General features: G+C 44.1%; 1 protein-coding gene across 4 annotated transcripts in view; it reads right to left on the bottom strand.

The window, feature by feature from the left end:
- Positions 1-11,637: 11,637 nt before the first annotated feature.
- UBE2D2 (ubiquitin conjugating enzyme E2 D2) overlaps positions 11,638-20,768 on the bottom strand; it is a 55,507-nt gene continuing 46,376 nt past the window's right edge. For all 4 annotated transcript variants that reach the window (XM_072826072.1, XM_072826074.1, XM_072826073.1 and 1 more), the window contains 5 exons: positions 19,802-19,833; positions 19,646-19,723; positions 19,456-19,561; positions 15,043-15,136; positions 11,638-12,566 (listed from right to left, as the gene is read on the bottom strand). In XM_072826072.1, coding sequence (XP_072682173.1) covers positions 12,521-12,566; positions 15,043-15,136; positions 19,456-19,561; positions 19,646-19,723; positions 19,802-19,833 — 356 coding nt within the window. In that variant the 3' untranslated portion in view covers positions 11,638-12,520. The remainder of the gene's footprint in view (positions 12,567-15,042; positions 15,137-19,455; positions 19,562-19,645; positions 19,724-19,801; positions 19,834-20,768) is intronic.

The following is a 20,768-nucleotide window of genomic DNA, read 5'->3' as shown; positions in this document are numbered from 1 at the left end:
GCTTGTGCAGGAAGAAGATAGCTCCAGAGGGAGCCCCCTCCCCAGTTGTCTGGCTCTAGGGCCCGTGGATTGGGAGACTCCGGCACCATTTAGCCAGTCCACAGAGCCTTCCTCCCTCCCTTTCCTGGAGGGGCCAGCTCGGCACTCAGGTGGACCAGCTGTCAGCTGGCTGGGCCCACTGGACTTGTGTCCACAATCCTCCTATGCCAAGCAGTAGCCCCCACTGCCCCGGAGGCCTGCCAGCCCCACACCCAGCCCAACAGCAGCTGAGAGGGAAGCAGCAGAAACATTACCAGGATATCAAGGGAAGGGAAAGGAGGAGGCTGATCAACCATACTGGCTCCCCTCATCTCAAACTGGACAGAAGGCAGCTCAGGCAGCCGGAGTACCCCCATGACCGTGGCTGCTCCTCCGCCCCCACGCTTGTAGTCTCAGCAGTGAGGTGTTGGCATGAAGCCTGGCGCAGCTGAGCAGTGACGCCAACAGCCCTGCCATCTCAGGCAAGCATGGTTCCCTCCAACCTGGCAGTTAGGGCCATGGGGTGGGGGTTGTCTCCCACCCTCCTAGGCCTGAGACAGCTGGGGACAAAGTCATTTTGGAAACCTCCCCTTCCACTATTGCAGAGAATCTTTGGCATCCCTGTGGGTCTTGTCTTGGCCACCCCTTCCAACCTAGGGAGCTGGTCCAGAGGTTAGATTAGTGGTTCTCCACTAGGGTTGATTCTGCCTCCCAGGGACATAGGACAATGTCCCAGAGACAGTTCTGGTTATCACAACTGCTGCTACTAGCATCTACTGGGTAGAGAACAGGGATGCTGTTAAACATCCGACAATGTATGGGACAAAGAATTAAATGGGCCCAAATGGCAATAGTGCTGAGCTGAGAAACCCTGGAAAGACCTTTCCACCTAATCTGGGAGCCTGGTAAGAGGCAGGAGTCATTCTGCACACATACACACACATCCCAACCTCTCCCTGAGCCAAAGGCTTATCACCTCCCACCCCCACAGGGAGAGAAGGTACTTCTGTTATTCTGGCTTTATTTATTTTTTAAGATTTTATTTATTTATTCATGGGAGATACACAGAGATAGAGGCAGAGACATAGAGAGAGAAGCAGTCTCCATGAAGGGAGCTCGATGGGGGATTCCATGATTATGCCCTGGGCCGAAGGCAGCAGCTTAACTGCTGAGCCACCCAGGTGTCCCGCCATTCTGGCTTTAAATGCCCCTTGTGGCCTGAAGAATGGTGGTAAGCCCCCTGCCTGTCCACCTATCTATCCACCACCCTTTGTATTTGTTAGAAAAAGTGCCAATGATAGGGAGCCCGGGAAAACTCTTCACTTGCTCATCAAGGGGGACTCAGACATATCTCACCTACCAGGTAAGCTCTACAGAGCCCTCTCCCTGAGAGGATTCTGGCCTGTGACAAAGCATAGGGCCTTCCCTGCCCCTCAAAGCGCGTTACCAGAGGGCTGGCCCAGTCTGGAGCTGGTTGGAAGCTCTGGCCTCCTCCTTCTCCTCACCTCCCCACTCCCTTCCATTTCTATTTAGGAGGCAGCCATGGTGGCTCAGCTCCTATCTCTGGTTTCCTAGGGAGCTCTGCTAAAGCAGCCCAGCCTCCGTGGGTCCATCTGTCAGGGAGGCTGTTCCGCCCCATCGATTGCTGTTCCCAGGGGGCTGTGCTGTTCAAGGGACCCAATGTGGCGGCCAGATAGGAGGGAACCACACCAACAAGAGGGAGTGGGGGCAGCTTGGCAGCAGGCAGAGCTGAGGGGGGCTGACACTTCAGTAAGAAGGAACAAAGCATGAAAGATACAGAGGGCTGGGCAGCCCAGGTGGCTCAGCAGTTTAGCACTGCCTTCAGCCCAGGGTGTGGTCCTGGAGACCTGGGATTGAGTCCCCAAGTCTGGCTCCCTCTCATGAATAAATAAAATAAAATCTTAAAAAAAAAAAAAAAAAAGACAAATGCAGAGGGCCAGGGGCAGTAAGGCAGGAGGCTGGCTAAATGCCATCCAGCACCCTTAGGACTCAGTTTTACCTTTGGACACACTGAATTCCGACTTGCAAAGACAACAACAATAATAATAGCTGGCTTTTATTGAGCAGCAACAATGTGCCCAGCACTGGATTGGAGGCTTTGTACACCTTTGCTTTCATATGACGTTCACATCCATTGAAAGCAAGTGCTATTATGCTCTGGCAGGAAAGGAAGAGGCCCAGAGAGGTTGCAGCACTTGTCAGCAGGCACACAGAGGACCTGGAGCTAGACTAGGAGGCGGGTCAGCCAGGCCCATGGCTGTGTCCCAGCCCCAGACAGACAGCCAGGCCTAGGGGGAGGAGGCGTGTCTGGCCAGGCTAGAGGCCCGGCCTGCCCTCCCCCCTCTTGGCCCTCCCCGTGGAGCTGCCTCCTCCCCTGGGCTCTGTGACATCTGCCCCGCTTCCCGGCCCCAGACAGCTGCCCAGAGCCACGTCAGCACTTCCACCGGGGAGCCTGGAAACTGGCTCAGCCCCTGGGCAATGAGGGACTGTTGAGTCCCCAACGGGGTGGCTCTAAGAGAGGGTAACCCACTCAGCTGAACAGCTGCTGGGTCCGTGTGACCTTGGGCAGGGTTTCTCCCAAGCCTCATTTTCTCTGCTTAAAAAGGGGCTTTGGGAAAGCGTTCAGAATAAGATACAGTTAACATCCTGGGTGGACGGGGAGCAAACATTACCCCACAGCCAGAGTTCTGGGGGCCCCTCAGCAAGGCTGCGAACCCCAGCGTCCACTGAGGGCCAGGCAGTCATTTGGCGGGTCTCTTGGGGGTGAGACTGAGGGTGGAGAGTGTATGTGCCCGGGCAGCGCTGGCTGGCTGACTAGCTGCGGCCAGAGATAACCGGCGCCTCCCGGAAAATCATTAGCATCTGTTTGGGCCCCGGCAAAGTTGGCCGCTGGCACCTCCGCCCCCGGAGGAAACAACCGCGCCCCCACCCGATGCACCAATTGTGCCCCCTCCTTTTCCTCAGGCTCAACTCAAACTCCCGCAGTGACGACATGCGCCCACCTGGGGAATGGGAGACCCCGGCGCAGGGCCGCAGGCTCACGGGCGGGGGGCGTCGGGCCGCCCCGTCTGGGTCTGGGCGAGGCGCGGCGGTCCGGTCCACGCTCCAGGCGATCCAGGCCGGCTCTTGGCGGCGCCCGCGCTGGCTGCAGCCCAGGGAGTGTGTGGAAATGACACCGCCAGGGCGGCGGAGATCCCCCCTCCTGACATTGGCTGGAAAGTGGAGCAGCTCGTCAGGGACAATCAATGGCGATCGATCGCCGAGCAGCGCTGGCGGACGGCATGGGGGAGGGGCGGCGGGGCCGGCGGAGGTGGGGGCGTCCGCGTGGAGGTCAGACAGCACACAGACCTGCCAAGGGGGGCGGCGGCGCAGAGGGGTCACACGGACACACGATCCACACAGCGAAACATCACTAGGGCCACTGCCACCAAGAAGAGGCACACTCACTACAAGGGAGTCACACCACACAGCAGTTTGTGTGCCACAGGTCTCGACACAACGGGGTCAAATAAATGGTTTGCACAGACACCCACAAGAGTGCCACAGACACATAACAGCAGTAGAGTCCGTCATATCATGGTACCACCAGTTCATCCTGCCTCAACAGGCCCTCCCACCATCACAACCTATGCCCCTACACTAGACACCCACAATATCACTAGGACACAAAATGAGTCATACATTCCACTTGCTGGTCTCAAACCACGCAACACTAGGGAGTTACATATTCTGGCTGCACAACAAAGTCACGTAACAAAGCAAAAAAGTCACACAGCTTAATAATATGGCTTCACCACCACCTCAAAGAACATTGTCAAATTGGGTGTCATCGTATGCAATAACAGAGTTGTGCCCCATATTCACAGCACAACGGGATCAAGAGCCCAAGTACATGCCAAGGCCATATAGCACAAGTGGCACCTCAGCAAATAAGACAGATGCAGCTATATCACATCCCCAAATGTGAATATAATGTGGCACAATAAACAAATATAGTGGCACAGGCAAAACAGCATTAACTCACAGGGTTCTGACAGACAGAGCTACATGAGCTACTGCCAGGTGAGCACACAGCACAGGTCCAGGCACAGGGTGAGCACTCAAAACAGAGAGGGTCTTAGGATCATTAATAGTTACTAGTAAGTCCTATCAAAAGAGTGACTGTAACTACTTAATAGTATCACTCTCTCCTGATAGGTCCATCCCTCTCCAGGAACCCAATTCACCCCAGCAGCCAAACTTGTTCTACCATTTTACACACCTGGGAAATACCACGCAAGTGTCACAAATACATCTAACACTGCTACACTCAGTCACAAGTGGCCACACATTACCACTTCCCCTACTGCAGAGCCCATGCCTGCCATATACTCTGGGGCTTTGGTGGAAAAACCACTCCCAATCTCTCACCAGGTGCAACTCAACTAGTGCTAGCTACTGGCCCCATTTCCTGTCACACTCACAAAGTTGTAGAACACAAGGAACCTCCCACCAAGCAGGGATCTACTCAGTTACTTAGGGTTCCAGACCTCTTACAGAAGCTCCTTGAGGATCATCCCTAATCAATCCCTTTCTCCATTCCTCCATTTCCCCATACAGAAACTGAGACATCAGTTCCAGAGCCCTCTGAAAAGCCCTATTCCAAATCCAAAGCAGGAAACTGGGCTGGCCACTGATCTCAGCAATTTCAACCCCCATTCCCAGCAGTGCATGTGTGTGGGAGCAGGGCCAAGATCTGTCATTCCTTCAACACGCCCTTACAGGCCACTCCTGTGGTTCCAGTATAGGGCCAGCTGGGCTATAGCCCTCACTTCCTCCAGTGAAAGTCTGGGCCCTCCCAGGGGCTTTCAAGAATGAATCCCTTGCAGCCAGGGAGCTCCCCCTAAAGGTTCTACCCAGAAAGACTCCCAACATTCCCTAGTTTTGCCATCTGTGTGACCTTGGCTAATTTCCCAACCTCTCTGTGCTACGATCTCAAGTTCTGTCTGCAGACTCCAACAACCCCCTGACCCCAAAACCTGTGTGTGTACAAGCATATATACATGTATATATGCACTTGTGTATGTGCAATGCACACTCTTCAGGGAGAGAATTGCAGGACTACTATGTAGCCTCTGACCTAGGATGGGGGGAGAAAGCAGGGATCCTGGGCTGTGTACAATGCTACAATCACTCTATTACCCTCATCCTTCAGGCAAGGGCTGGGAAACAGCTGGCAGAGATCTGGTCTCCTTCCATGGAACCTCCCATTCCCAGGTGGTTGGAGTCAACTCTTCCCCCCACCTCTCTAGGCTTTTATTCACCAGAAGGGGTAGCTGGAGTCCCTTTTAATTTCCCAAGAGAAGTACAGGGACAAACCCTGGGCAGAGACACAGGCTAGCCAGGCATGTCCATATAAATGTCTACCCATTCTGTTTACTAGTACACTTTTGTAGTCCTTGCTAAGTGGTGTGTGAGCATCGGGCCCCAAAGGGACCCACACAGCCCGCCCCAAGTCCCTGGGTGTCCCAGGAGCAGGTCTTGCTCAAAGAGGGAAAGACTTCTGGCTTGTATAGGAATCCAGGATATATGTCCCACTGTCCATGCATACCTCCTTGAGAACCCATAAGTACTCAAAACCCACAGCCTTCAACCTGATAATGCCATTATTGACCAAGCATTGCCTAAGGCTGGAGGCCAAATGCCCATTTTTTAGAAGAGAAAACCAAGCAAAGGAGAGAAAAATTAGTTGCCCAAGAATATACAACTTAAAAGTCATGGCCTGTGATTCAAACACAGCTTAGGTTCGCACCCATATGTATAAACACTAAGGAATGTCCAGGCTCACAATTCTCTTAGTTCATACACACACAGGCAGCCCCCTCCTGCACATATTCTCTCTCTCTCTCTCTCTCTCTCTCTCTCTCTCACACACACACACACACACACACACACACAGACCTACACTCTCCCACGCCTGGGGCCTGTCAGCCACATTCTCCATTGGCTCCCTCCCTTCAACAGGGACAGGGGCAGGCAGGGAGTCCACATTCCCAGGTTTCCGCCCTGACCCTGAGCCCCCGCCTTCCCCACTCAAAGCACACATTCCTCCTGCTGCAGCCAGATAACCAGCCCCAGGGGGAGGCCTGAGGGACAGCGAGGCATTCTGGGGGCCAGGCTGCTGGCCCTACTCTGGGTTGCCTATTGCCTTGGTCTGGCCTGGTAGGATATCAGGAACTTTCCCTGCAGGTAGCCCCCACACCTCTGGCCAGGCTAGACCCAAGGCTTTAGTCCTTATTCTGGGGACATTCTCAGGCCCAGAGCCTCACTTTTCAGAAAGGGCCCCCAGGGGTCTCCCAACTCCTCTTCTTAATGCAAAATCCCTTACAAAATCTAGTTAGGAACTAGACCAGGACCTGGGGAGCCCTCAAGACTCCTCTCTTCCGTACTCTTACAGTGGGTCTCTCAGTAGGGGAAAACCTGGGTTCCAGACACCAACAACCCCTAGGCAATTTCCCCCATCTGGGGATAGTGGTGGTCAATTCTCACAACTCTGCCTGGGGTGTAGCCACTTGGAGGTTCAGCAATTCTGGAGATATTTGCATATCCAGATGGCCAAGACTGGAATTTCAAAGAATTCCCCAAGAAGAGGCAGCTGGCTTCTGGGTAGTGGCCCTGGAGGCTCACAGCTGTTGGGATGGAAGGCTGGGGAGCCTGGAGCCCCCAAACACAAGAGAGATTAAAAAGGATAAAGAGGACAAGGGAAGACAAGAGCCCTATCACCAGCCCCCAGCTCTGTTCCTTCTGTCTCCAGGCCTCTATTCCTTGGGGTATGAAAAGAAAATGTCCCAGTTGCCCAGAGTAGGTGGGCAGGGAAATGAGATTGGGCTGGTTGGCCGGGGTGACAGGGACTGCCTGCCTCTGGGGAGAGGCAGCAGCAAGCACCAGGAAGAAAGCTGCCAAAATATATCAGATCTCCTTATTCATATGAAGTGATGGACACACCTTTGCTTCCCTGTAACCTATAGCCAGGTGGGCAAAGGCCATGGCGTGTACCCTACTAACCTGTCCACAAGCCAGGGATATGGCTATTGTACCAATGGTAAGGATAGAGGGGTGCTCAATACTTCTGGCAGGCCTTGGGCCCTGCTCCCTGTGATAAGGCTCTGATGAGCCTGACTGAGCTAGGCACTGGCCCATCCAGTTCTGCATAAAGTGTGAACAAAGCCAAGCCCAGAGAGGCCTTCCCACCCCAACAAAAGCCCCTCTTAGGTTCTGTCCAAACAGATTTACTGACCACCCACCTCTCGGTTGTTACAGCCATGGGTCACCACTGCCCTCTGCTGGCCACTCAGGCACTAGCATCCACTCAGAGACCAGCTCACTCCCTACCCAAGCAAATGCACTTTAGACACCTCCTCCATCTGTGGGTACAGAAACTTAAACCCATCTGTCACCTACAGTTAGAGGGTGGCAGGGGGCAGGATAAGCAGGGACAGTGTGTCAGAGGAGAAATCACAAAGGAATCCTTCCCCCTACCCCTACCTCCACAAAATTTATACCCTAACCTTCAAAAGGAAGTGCCCTTTATATCCCACTTAGAGGTTGAACCCACCCTCATGGAAAAAGTACCTGCCCCATAACCTGTTATAATGCGCCAGAACCTCTCTTCAACCCCTTCTCTTAAGCCCTCTTGTTTCTTCCAAAAGAGGACCAGGATGAGATGGTCTGGTCCTCTTAGCATAGAAAAGCCCCACTTCTCTGGCAGGTCTGAGGAAGCCTTGGTCCCCTCTGTCATAGCGCAACAGGTGACTGGAAATCTTGGCTGCCCTCTGAAACAAGGCCAGGTCCCCGTAACTTACTCCAACATCCTACAAGCAGCCCACACCTTTCAAAGATGGCAGCAATGCTGACTGGGGACACTGCCCAGAAGGACTTAACCAGTATTGCTCCTTAATTAGCTGGGGGAAGCTCCAGATACTCCCGCAGTCAAGTAGGTAGCCTAGCTTTTGCTAACTACCGCAAGCATGACACATCTTTCGAACCCATGAGATGGTGCTAATTTGGAAGCCCAAACATCAGATTGTATTTGTGAGCTGTTTCTGGAAACCTCCAAGTGAGGGGGCCCAAGAAGGAGCTTTGGAGCTTCCAAAGTTAATCTCCCTTCCTATGGAAAACTTAAAAGCTGAGAAAGCACAATTTGGGGGATTAGTGAAAGAGTGACTAGGAAAACTAAACCCTCCCTAGTCACTCTTTCACTAGGGGCCCTACAATTTAGGTCAGGGGAATATCTTTTAAACGTCAAGATTTCTAAGTACTTAGACGTTCAAATAGGAGAACAAATAGCTCAAAGCAAGGGGAGAGATGCCTGAGAAAACGGTAGCTATTTTCCCTAATATCCTTAGAAGCCCGAGAAGGAGCACAGCATATTCATCAAGGCTGGCACTACTCTTCCCTGAACAGCAGTAACTGGCAGCTTAGTCTGGGCACTTAGGAGCCCCAGCCCTGGAAAAGGCCATTCTACCAATAACAACTTACACAGGAGGATAAAAACAAATAAATTCCACTCAATTAAAAACTATAAAATGGCTGTCTTCGTGCTAAGATATTCATACAGTTCTACATGTGTTAAGAGGCAGATTATACTTGGTCTCTGATCAGATGCAGCTCCACAAATAACTCAAAAGATGCAAAGTGACTACTTGTCACTAAAAACTGTCTACCTGATTCAACCAGCCCAGGAGCAGTCACTGAGAAAGGCCAAAAGCTGGTTGGTGATCATGTTATATATAAAGCCACTGAAGCCCAAGGACTTAATGGCTTTAGACAGCCCAACCTTTGAGTTTTCCAGTCATATCAACTAAGGTAAAATATGGCAACAATGGAGGAATGTATTTGTTTCATGAATATTAAACATGACAAAGCGATACCACAGCCAGTCCCAGGAACTAGCCCATCCCAGGAATTCGCCTAGAAACATTCAGAGGAGCCTGAATACCAACTATTTAGCAGCTGGGGCTTTTAAGGCAGGTTTTGTGGGGTAGAGAGAACTCAAAGCCACTTTCACCTAAGTACGTACACAACATAAGGAAAAATTAAATAGGAAAGGGCTCCAGAAGCACCTCAAAGGAAATTTATCTATCTCTTCTTGGACATGTATATTTGGGAAGTTTGCTACCTTCAGTTATTTATTTATTTATTTATTTATTTATTTATTTATTTATTTATTTATTTAAGATTTATTCATGAGAGACACAGAGAGAGAAGCAGGCAGAGACAGAGGCAGAGGGAGAAGCAGGCTCCATGCAGGGAGCCCAATGCAGGACTCAATCTCAGGACTGGGGGATCACACCCTAAGCTGAAGGCAGATGCTCAACTGCTAAGCCACCCAGGTGTCCCCTTTCAGTTAGTTATTTTCTATTAAAAATCTGCTTTCTCTTGTATAACCTCACACCCATCAAAATAGCCCATCACTTGAAATAAAGTGTCTCACAAAGAGAATTAAAAGGATATGGGTCCTTAATACTTGACAATTTTCTGTGGGGTAATAAAGATGCTTATTCCTGAGAAGGAAGGAAAGATATGGTCATGATTCAGAAGACCCAGCAACTAAAGTTCTTCTGTTACAACCACTGGGTATTGGGGGTATCATATAGCCATCTGAGACAAAAGCCAGTTTCACCTTAATTGCAGACAAGGGACAGATTATAGGCATTCCAACTGAATTTGAAAATAATTCATTTTTCTACCTAGGGCTCAAAATAACCTGTTGAGGCAAAGAGGAATGACTCAAAAAGTGAAGTATTGTAGACAATGGAGGTGGGAAAGGAATGCCTCTATTGCTAGGTTGGTGCAGAGAACACGGACCCTCACTCTGACCACACCATGTCCTTCTCTCTATAGACCTTCCTGTCATTCCCTAACCCAAGAACCCTCCTTCTGAGTCTCTGTGCTATCCAAAGTGTAGAAACCAGCAGGACAATGATAACTTTGACCACTGGCCAATAACAGAGCATGCAAGTATCTGAAATCATGTAACCAAAAGTGATGCTGCAACTCTAACTTGTCCAAGCACTCCACGTTAAGAATTAAGAAGCAAAGGGAATTCATACACTTGATATTCCAATATTGATACATCTAGTAACCGCTGCCTCATCAAGATCATCAATCAAGGTTACTGTAAATAAGCTTTCACATGTGATAAAGCCAGACATTCCTATAAAAAGCAATGTGACCCCAGATGAGAACCACCTTGGGCTAACACACTTTTCTTCATGAGTGGGGAATGTGGCCTCCCTCACTGAGGCTTTGTTCTGGGCAAGGCTATATGCATGCAGACGGGACCAAATATGCTCTCTATCCAAATAAGCAAAACCAAACTGCATTCAAGGGCCTAATGTTCATGACCATTCAAACGCTTTCATTTGGCACCTACAAGCCAGTATGATGGCTTTTATTTAGCACTTATAAATACTTAAGAGCACTCCTGTGTAAGTATCTACATTATGACCTAGTCAATGGTAATGAGCTGGCTGCTCTCTAAGATGACAAAGAATGGGCTTTCAGGATCTGTGCAACTATGACCTATAGTCCCCAGTCTAGTTAATAGCAAGTCTAAAACTGATGAAATCCTACCTGCCCATGACACTGAGAATATAGGTCAAACAATTTTAGGTTAGAGCTCAATTCTAACTCCTTTCCCCACACCTGTTAACAGCCAAACCTTCTTTGCAAGGTCAAGAATGCCAGAAATGCCAGCAAGTAGCCAACAGGGAAGCAGCAGTTTAAGAGGTTTCAGATTATTGCACACTTTAGTTCCGATGGAGGGATAATGACACTGAGAGATAAGACAAGTTAAACAAGTTTTAAAACCAAAAGCAGTGGACATTTATTCCTCAATTTTTGTGCAAGAGTGTAAAGATGCATTTGAAAGAACCTGATGGCTAGAGAGCATCAGCCATGGCCTTCAGGGTGGCCTGGTTTACAATTAGATTAGGAGAAGGAGGGGGAAAAGGTAACTTGCCTAGTTCACACGAACGATGTTTCTGGCAAACACAGTTGTTTACAAGTTTCAAACTACAATTTACTAGAGTCGAGGGAAGACTTCAAAAAGCCACATACAGTACAATGTAAAATTGGATGAACATCCTTCAATGTCAGTGCAAAGTAATTATGTAGACTCTCCAATACAAGATTGTGCTGTTTCCCAGGTTCGGTCAATGGTGCTCTTTTACAATCACAATCACAGAAGCTTAACTTACCAAATAGCAATGCCTTTGTTTTATGTCCTATGTACCAAGGGAATGTCACAAGGTTTTGGTGAAATGCAGCTTAGTTTCATTAATAAAGCAGATTTCTTATTTAGTTTAACAGTCATGTTCCTGGAATACTGCACACGTAAGTTTCATGGAACTGCTTTTCAGCTTATGCCCTTATCTTGTTCAGTAAAATTACTTTCAAGATATCCTTTTGACTATGTAAACTGGAATTGTTTCATGATTTTGAAATGCAACCAGGAAAAATGAAAACATTTTCATTAAAACATTAGGGGTGGGGAAAACCCACCACTAATCTCTGCTAGACAAAGTTCTAAAAATCAAAAAGCCTATTCACACGAAATTATATGTAATGACTGTAGTAATCAGTTTATTACACAGATTAATCATTCTTGAACGTACAAGCTCCAGAGGAGCAATTGGGTCTTTAAATATACACAAGTATTTCCATCAAATGAATTTTCACCCTTACATCCAGATAGACCTAAGCAGTTAAAAACATAAGAAAAATAAGAGCTATTAGCTATATATTAACTGAGAAACCACATACAAACCAAAGAATGTGGAAGAGAGAAGGGGGCTGAAGGACAAAGGTTGAAGGGTGGGTAGATGCAAAAGATGTGGGACCAAAGCCCATCATACTTTATGTACTAATAGCTCCAATCCATTTTAAATGTTGACCAGTTAAACTTAGACCTTAAAATACAGGATGTGGGTAGAGTTTAATCTGGTTGGTCATAACTTTCACCTAAGACGTAGGTTCTTCGGAATAAAATGAATACAGAAACAGCTTCATGTTCTTCACCTTGCTTTTCGTAACTGTTCTGAGTTTAAAAGAATTCCACTTAAAAACAATCTCCTACAGGTCAGTGGAGCTTTTCTTCCCCATCCAAGCATACACCATACCTACCACCCCTCACCTTGCCATTATCCAAATTTAAGTCAATAAGGAAAACTTTTAGTCTCACACCTAGGTTATGCTTGGAGAACTGGCTTGTCACACACACACTTCTCTGCTAGGAGGCAATGTTGGTACAGAAGTACAGTATTTCTAGTTTGTTGTTCCCAGTATGTACAACACGCAGCACTGCTGTATCAGGTAAACATGTGCACAGGGGAAGATGAGGCGTGGGCTCATAGAAAGCAGTCAAATGGAAATCAAAAGGACTTTCTCTTTCAGAGTTCCCCTATCTTTATTTGTAGAGGTTATCCAATAATTTCTTTAATTACATCGCATACTTCTGAGTCCATTCCCGAGCTATTCTGTTGTACCTGTACACACAAAGAGAAGCTTGGCTTAACACAGGTGAGGAGTCAGTCAGACAGACAGCAACAGATTTCATTCATTATCCCATCTAGTAACTTGAGGGAAATAACTAGTACTATTCTAGCAAATCCTTTTTGTTTATTCATTCATTTACTTATTTGAGAGAGAGAGAGAGAGAGAGAGAGAGAACATTCTCAGGGGAAGGAGCAGAGGGAGAGGGACAAGCAGACTTTGCACTGAGGGTGGAGTCTGAAGCAGGGCTTGATCACACAACCCTGAGACCATGACCCGAGCCAAAATCAAGAGTGAGACGCTTAACTACTGGGCCACCCAGGCACTCCTCTTTCTAAATTTCTAATGACATGCTCGCTTCAGTAGCACATATTCTAAATTTCTAAAGAGCATTTATTCAGTGATGGTGGGAAAAGGCTGTAAAACCTGAAACAATGTCCCATAAATACTACCTAGTGGAGGATTCGGATGAAATCTTAGCATTTATTCTATATTTGATTGACCTATTTCTAAGAAAGATCTTCAGTCACTGATTCATCTCTTTGGAGTTCTTAAAACTATGTAATTCTACATTATGTGGTTCTTGATTAAAATGATATAATACTTTCCTTTGTATCAATAAAATTAGTCCTGGAAGAACTTAACAATTTAGTTGCTTAATGAATGGGTTTATTGTTTCAGAATAACATTCTAGTAATAAAATAAGCAGAGCAAAAGATTTTATAATTCTCTGTTTAAAAAGGGATGCAGAGGGATGCCTGGGTGGCTTAGAGGTTGAGAATCTGCCTTTGGCTCAGGGCGTGTTCCCGGAGTTCTGGGACTGAGTCCCACACTGGGATCCCTGCAGGGAGCCTGCTTCTCCCTCTGCCTCTCTCTGTGTGTCTCTAGTGAATAAATAAATAAAATCTTAAAAAAAAAAAAAAAAAAGGGGGGATCCTTGGGTGGCGCAGCAGTTTAGCGCCTGCCTTTGGCTCAGGGCCGATCCTGGAGACCCGGGATCGAATCCCACGTCGGGCTCCCGGTGCATGGAGCCTGCTTCTCCCTCTGCCTGTGTCTCTGCCCCCCTCTCTCTCTCTCTGTGTGACTATCGTAAATAAAAATAAATAAATAAATAAATAAATAAATAAATAAACAAACTTAAAAAAATAAAATAAAAATAAGGGATGCAGAAAATTTTAGTGAACTTTACCACTATAATGACTGGGAAATGCCTTTAGGGAGGCATTCATGCTCACCTAGATATTGGACAAAATGGTTCTCTCATCAAAAATTTACTAGTGTAGGGCATCCGGCTGACTCAGTTGGCAGAGCAGGTGACTCTTGATATCAGGGTCGTGAGTTCAAGCCCCATGTTGGGTGTAGAAATTACTTACAAAAATAAGAACTTAAAAAAGTAAAAATAATAAAAAATAAAAATATACTATCTATAAGCCTCTCTAACAGAATTCAAATAATTCTTAGTCGTTTATATTTTAATTTTAGAAAATTATCTACTTTCTCCCACCTATTTCCTCCTATAGTTTTACTGAATAAAACACAAAATAAAAAAATCAGAACACTTTCAATTATTATTTTTTTTGATATCCTGACCACTCTTCAATAATTCATAGTATAGGGACACCTGAATGGCTCAGCGGTTGAGCTCTGCTTTCGGCTCGGGGTGTGATCCTGGGGTTCAGGGATCAAGTCCCACATCAGGCTCCCTGAGGGGAGGCTGCTTCTCCGTCTGCCTATGTCTGCCTATCTCTCTGTGTCTCTCATGAATAAATAAATAAATTCTTAAAAAAAAAAATTCATAGTACAACTCTAAAGTATATAGATTCTACATTAAGATTTATTTTTAAAGGAAATTTGGGGCTTTCATATCTTGTTGTATTTACTCCCTTTCTTTTTAGATTATGCCAAATGATAGAAAATCAATTCCCTTTTCCCATTAATTTACAAATACCTACCAAAGACAGATGGACTCTTGATGCAAAATGCTTTAATAATGTCAAATGTCAAGCTGAAGACAACTTAGAAAATACACTATAGAGAAGTTTTTCTCAACAGTGGGAGTCACTTGAAACAATTAGAAATAAGATCAGGGGATCTCTGGGTGGCTCAGTGGTTTAGCACCTGCCTTCAGCCCAGGGTATGATCCTGGAGTCCCGGGATCAAGTCCTGCATCGGGCTCCCTGCACGGAGCCTGCTTCTCCCTCTGCCTGTGTCTCTGCGTCTCTGCTTCTCTCTCTCTCTCTCTCTGTGTCTCTCATGAATGAATATATAAAATCTTAAAAAAAAAAAAGATCAGCATCCTTAACTTATAATGATACTCGATGTAAACACTCTTCTTTCTTTCTTTCCCCGGCTGAGCGTGTTACAACTTCATTTTAAATATCTGACCCACACTCACCCCACCCCTGAGTTAAAACTTGAGACACAAAAACATCTCCGTATCATCACAGGTACCTTTCTGGCCATACTTACTTTTCTCTATCTGTTTTGTAGATCCGAGCAATCTCAGGCACTAAAGGATCATCTGGATTGGGATCACACAACAGAGAACAGATGGACAAGAGTACTGTAATGAAAAAAAAAAAAAGGTATAAATTAGTAAAGGTTATAAGCAAAGGGTTGAAAGAAACATGAGATGCCAATACATGGGAAAATTCTAAGAATTTATTCATATTGTAGTGCCTAGTAGGTTTGTGAGTGCTGCCTAAATTTATAATTAGAATAAACAAAAATTCATTTAAAATTTCTCTTGAACCCCTAAGAACACTCACCCAGGCTGATGAAGTGACTTGCCCAATGTTCCCTGGTTAGTGAGTAATTAGAGTGGAATTAGAATTCAGGTCTTTTAAATCCTAGACTAACAATTCTTTTCATAGACCATAAAATTCAGTTTTTAGAAACCCACGTTTAGAGATAAATGGTTTTCAAATTCCCAAAGACAACCACACTACTGAATGCTCCTAGAAATGACAACCATGAAATCCAACAATCAATGTTTTCTCAATGACAGGTATTACATTCAGATACAATATATTTATTTCATTTTTAGTTGAAAACAATTCAGTCTAAGAATATAAAGGCCAGTATTTGCCCTCATTTGAGGCTGGCCACACTTATTATGCAGGATACAACAAACCAAGGTCTCAAATTCTTTTCTGTGACACTTTAGAATCTCAACTAAGCCATTTCCTCAGGGACAACCTGGAACACAGCAGACAAATCTCAATAGTATAATTGCCTCTGTTCACATTTGTTATAAACTTATATATTCCTTATTGAATGCAAAGAGAAGGCCAAGGCCACTCATCATTACATTAAATCCAGGGGCCTCTGACATACTGAAATAAATTCCAATTCTTCTATTATGATGTAACAGAACTTAGCTATCTTATTTCTCTCTAATATTCTGCAGCAGGAGGCAATGAGTCTGAGCCCACTTTACCTCCAAAACATCAAATTCACCAGGAAAAGAATTTATTCATTTTCCTATCAAACCTATTCTATAGAGATCAAGGGCTTGCTTCTGTGGGTGAAATAAAAGTTCATATGCCCTTTATCATTCAGTTTGTTAACAAAAAAGCTATTTTCCTTGCCTTAAGAGTATATGGAAAATAAAAAACACCAGGAAAGATGCTTTCTGACTCTTCATTCCTGTTGCCCACAATTCTGGCAGATGGCATTCCCAAAACATCTTCTCTTCCCATTGTCAGGTGTATCACCTGATGCCCTCTTCAAGCACAGAACATTCTAACAGCAATAAGGAAAGATTTCATGTATTTCCTGGAAATGACAACAGGAAGTTACAGATTTTTGAATGTTCATGAAATTATTGACTATAGAAAGAAACTTGTCCAGTCCATCAAATTGGCAAGAGTTCAACTGAATCTTCACCTAAAATTAGACATGCTACCAAATTAGCAAATTTGGTACAAATTTGCATTACAAATTCTCTTACTATTCTAATTATTCCAATAAGAAAACCTTAAATTATTTTTTTTTCTTAAAGAAATAACTATTCTTTCTTTCCAGGAAAGAAAGGTGGGGTGGTATCTGGACCTGGTTAAAAGATTTTATTGTGCTACTGGGGGAATTTAATTCATAAAAAATTTATTTTGGCTTATTAATGTACTATACCTTCCTTCTATACAAAGAGAATTACTCCTATTTCTATAACCTAGAGAGATTCTTCACTGAAGTGATTAAATTTTTACCTTCATATACATTTTTTATTACTATACACTCATTTTCATTAGTGTCATAACCCACTGTCACTTCTAATTCTAAAAACATGTAATCAAGTGGCTTTATGGCACACTTAATTGCTTCCTTTAAGCTTTCTGTATATTTAGATCCCTAACATAAACTCTCAAAGTGGAAAGAATTTCAGGTCAAAGCTACTGCCCTCGAAAAAGGAATAATTATTATCACATATAGGATTTAGGCCTTTCACAGAACTGCTTGCCCACACATTCAATTTACAAAAGGGAATCATTAAAACATTAAACTTAGATACACTGATATAATCAAATTCAACAAAATGGAACTGCAATTATTTTTAAGGTAGAGGGAGCATAAGTCAAACTAATAGCCCTTATGATTTAGAGTAACTAAAAAATCAACACTAGGCACAGAAAAGGAGGAAGGAAAAAAAAGTTATGGTAACAATTTTAGCTACTAGACCTTCTCACTCCTCAACGCACATACACACTATTCCTGTAATTTCTAATTTTCAAAAACAATACTGTCACAAATATATTTCAGCATAAAGCTTTTTTTCAGCATTTGAGGCTGTCTTTTTAGTATAAACAAATGAAACTAGGATTACTGGGTCAAAGGGAAGTAATGATTAAATCTCATCTTTTTTTTTTTTTAAACATTTTATTTATTTATTCATAGAGACACAGAGAGAGAGGCAGAGACACAGGCAGAGGGAGAAGCAGGCTCCATGCAGGGAGCCCGACGTGGGACTCGATCCCGGGTCTCCGGGATCACGCCCTGGGGTTGGAGGCGGCGCTAAACCTGCTGAGCCAACAGGGCTGCCCAATCTCTTATCTTTTAATACATACTGACAGACTGGGCTATACAGATCTATACTTTATCTGTAATACGTAAGTACCCATTTCAATATACTTCACCAGCATTTGGCTTTCTTTTTCTTTTCTTTCTTTTTTTTTTTAAAGATTTTATTTATTTATTCATAGAGACAAAGAGAGAGAAGCAGAGACACAGGCAGAGGGAGAAGCAGGCTCCAAGCAGGGAGCCTGATGTGGGACTCGATCCAGGGTCTCCAGGATCACGCCCTGGGCTGCAGGCGGCGCTAAACCACTGTGCCACCGGGGCTGCCCTGGCTTTCCTTTTCTAAGGTTTTTGTTAAATTAAAAAGGTGAAAGAAGGGAACTTAATTTTCATTTCCTTCATTATTTTGCTCCTTTCTGTCTATTCATCTGTTGGGATCTTTTCTCTTACTGATTTTTATATATGTTCTTCCTATTTCAAACTTATTAGCCCGTTATCTCATTTGCAGCCTTTCTTTTTCTTTATTTGTATTTGTACAGCCTTTTTTTCATTATTATATTTTTACTTGGACAGCTCTTAATCCACTTGTGATTTCATTTGGATATGATGTTGAGGGGCAGTACAATTTCAAATCAACATACTGTTTGTTGGAGTGCCTGGCTGGCTCAGTGCCTCTGCCCCCTGCTTATATGCTCTCTCCCTCTGGTAAATGAATAAAAAAATCTTAAAAAAAAAAAGAAAATGTTAGCTACTTAGTTCGCGGATTAAAAAAAAAAATCCCCAACCGACTCATGTAATTAGGCTTTATTTAGAATTACTGGAATTTCATTGCAAAATTAGTAACTAATTTTTATTTTTTTAAAAATATTTTATGTATTTATTCATGAGAGACACAGAGGGAGAGAGAGAGGCAGACACACAAGTAGAGGGAGAAGCAGGCCCCATGCAGGAGCCTGACGTGGGACTTGATCCCAGGACCCAGGATCATGCCCTAGGCCGAAGGCAGGCGCTAAACCGCTGAGCCACCCAGGGATCCCAGTAACTAATTTTTAAAACACATTTTCAAACACACACAGGACTATATACTGAAAATATTAAGATCATCAAATAGAATTTTTATTAAACTGGTCATCTTAGAGAATCAATCTGTTTCTGATAGAAACCTCAAGACAAGAGCTGGTATAACCTTAAAGAGTTTGAATATGAATTCACCTATACTTTGTTCTTCAAGGACCTAAAGTCTGTATTTATACCACAAGCATTCCTTCAAAAGAACTGCTATGTCCTCTTCTGGAACAGTATCTATCCTTTCCATTCCCAGATCTCAAGGTTGGAAGATACATTAATTTCCTCTACTTTAACTTTGCTCTAGAAGAAATTCATACCAACTGGCCATTTTCCAACTTACGCTTGAACAGCATAATGGACAGAGCTGTCAAGACATCAAAGAATACCTATGCCTGAAAATCCAATTTCCTCCAATGGTCTCAAGGTGTACTAAAAAATAACGGGAACTTACTACCTCTTCTTGAAAGGAATATGAATAATCATTTCAAAAAATAAATAGACAACAAAAACAAAAAAACAAAAACCAGGGACACCTGGGTGGCTCAGTTGGTTGATTATCAGACTGTTGATTTTGCCTCAGGTCATGATCTCAGGGTTGTGAGATGGAGCCCTACATGTTGGGGGCTCCATGCTCAGTGCAGAATCTGCTTGAGATTCCCTCTCTCCCCCCTCTGCTTTTCCCCTTGCTTGCATGTGCATGCTCCCTCTCTCAAATATATGCATCTTTAAAAATAAACAAGTAAAAAATATAAGACAAAAACACTGCTGCTTTATCTTAATATCAGATACCCATTCTATTACCTTTTGAAATAGTTAGTGCTGGAGACCACTGTGACCGGAGAATATCAAGACAAATGCTGCCATTACTGTTAATATTTGGATGATAAATTCTTGTTGTAAACGCAACCTATAGGGAATAGGAAAACTTTTTGTAAACTGATTTATTAATGTCATAGAAAGCACATAAAAACAAATGCCATATCCCAATTACCTTAGGTGGCTTGAAGGGGTAATCTGTTGGGAAATGAATTGTCAAGAAAAATACTCCACCCTGATAGGGACTGTCATTCTGTTGATAACAAGAAAAGTGGGATTAAAATGAGTGAATTACATAAACACTTACTCTGAAATCAATCTGAATACTTACTGGCCCCATTATTGTAGCCTGCCAATGGAACACTGAAAAAGAAGAAAAAAACAACCATGAAGCAATATTTCCATTGTATCTACAACATAATTACATATCAATTCCTAACCCCAGTTCATTTATAACTGGGTATGGCAGTATGGTAAGTCCTGGGCAGGATGAGGAATCTAAATCAAGTCTGAGACTGAAGAAAGAAAAGAAAATGACTAGTATGGTCTTGAACACTGATAAGGTACTGTGAGAAAGTATTTGACTAAAATATTTTGAAAATTCCTATCAGGGAGACAAAATTCTTGACAAGGGCCAAGTTTTCATTTTCATTTTTATTTATTTATTTATTTATTTATTTATTTATTTATTTATTTTCAAGTTTTCACTTTTAAATAGGCATTTCTTACCTCAAAAGGTAAAAAAGAACAAAAGATTCAACTCTTTAACTTGTATCATTTCCCCAACACATTAACATAGAATACATTCCTTTTATAATACTGGTATAGAGCAGGGCTATAAAGTCAAAGTAGATAATATCCCAATTAGGAAAGACTTGTTTTTACAGCAAGAAAAAATTTCTGAGAGCATTCATGTATAAGTCTTTAGAATTACTAGTCCCTCACTAACAGATGAAAGATCAAGGTCTCTTTTTTAAATGATCTAGAGTTGGGCACCTGGGTGGCTCAGTTGTTGAGCATCTGCCTTTGGCCCAGGGCATGATCCCGGGATCCTGGGATCCAGTCCCACATCAGGCTCCCTGCAGGGAGCCTGTTTCTCCCTCTGCCTATGTCTCTGCCCCTCTCTCTGTGTCTCTCATGAATGAATGAATGAATGAATGAATGAATTAAAAAAAAGATCTAGAATCTACAACACCAACAAGGCAGAGAAAGACAAACTAAACTAAAAACACATTAAGATGGAATTTAATTAACAAAAGCATGTGAAGACCTGCCATTAAAATCTTAATGGAGGATTT

The sequence above is a fragment of the Canis lupus genome, chromosome 5 (assembly GCF_048164855.1).
Source record: "Canis lupus baileyi chromosome 5, mCanLup2.hap1, whole genome shotgun sequence".
Classification (NCBI taxonomy): Eukaryota; Metazoa; Chordata; class Mammalia; order Carnivora; family Canidae; genus Canis; species Canis lupus.
Note: the sequence above shows the minus strand (reverse complement) of the source record. Positions and strands in the feature narration are given on the sequence as shown.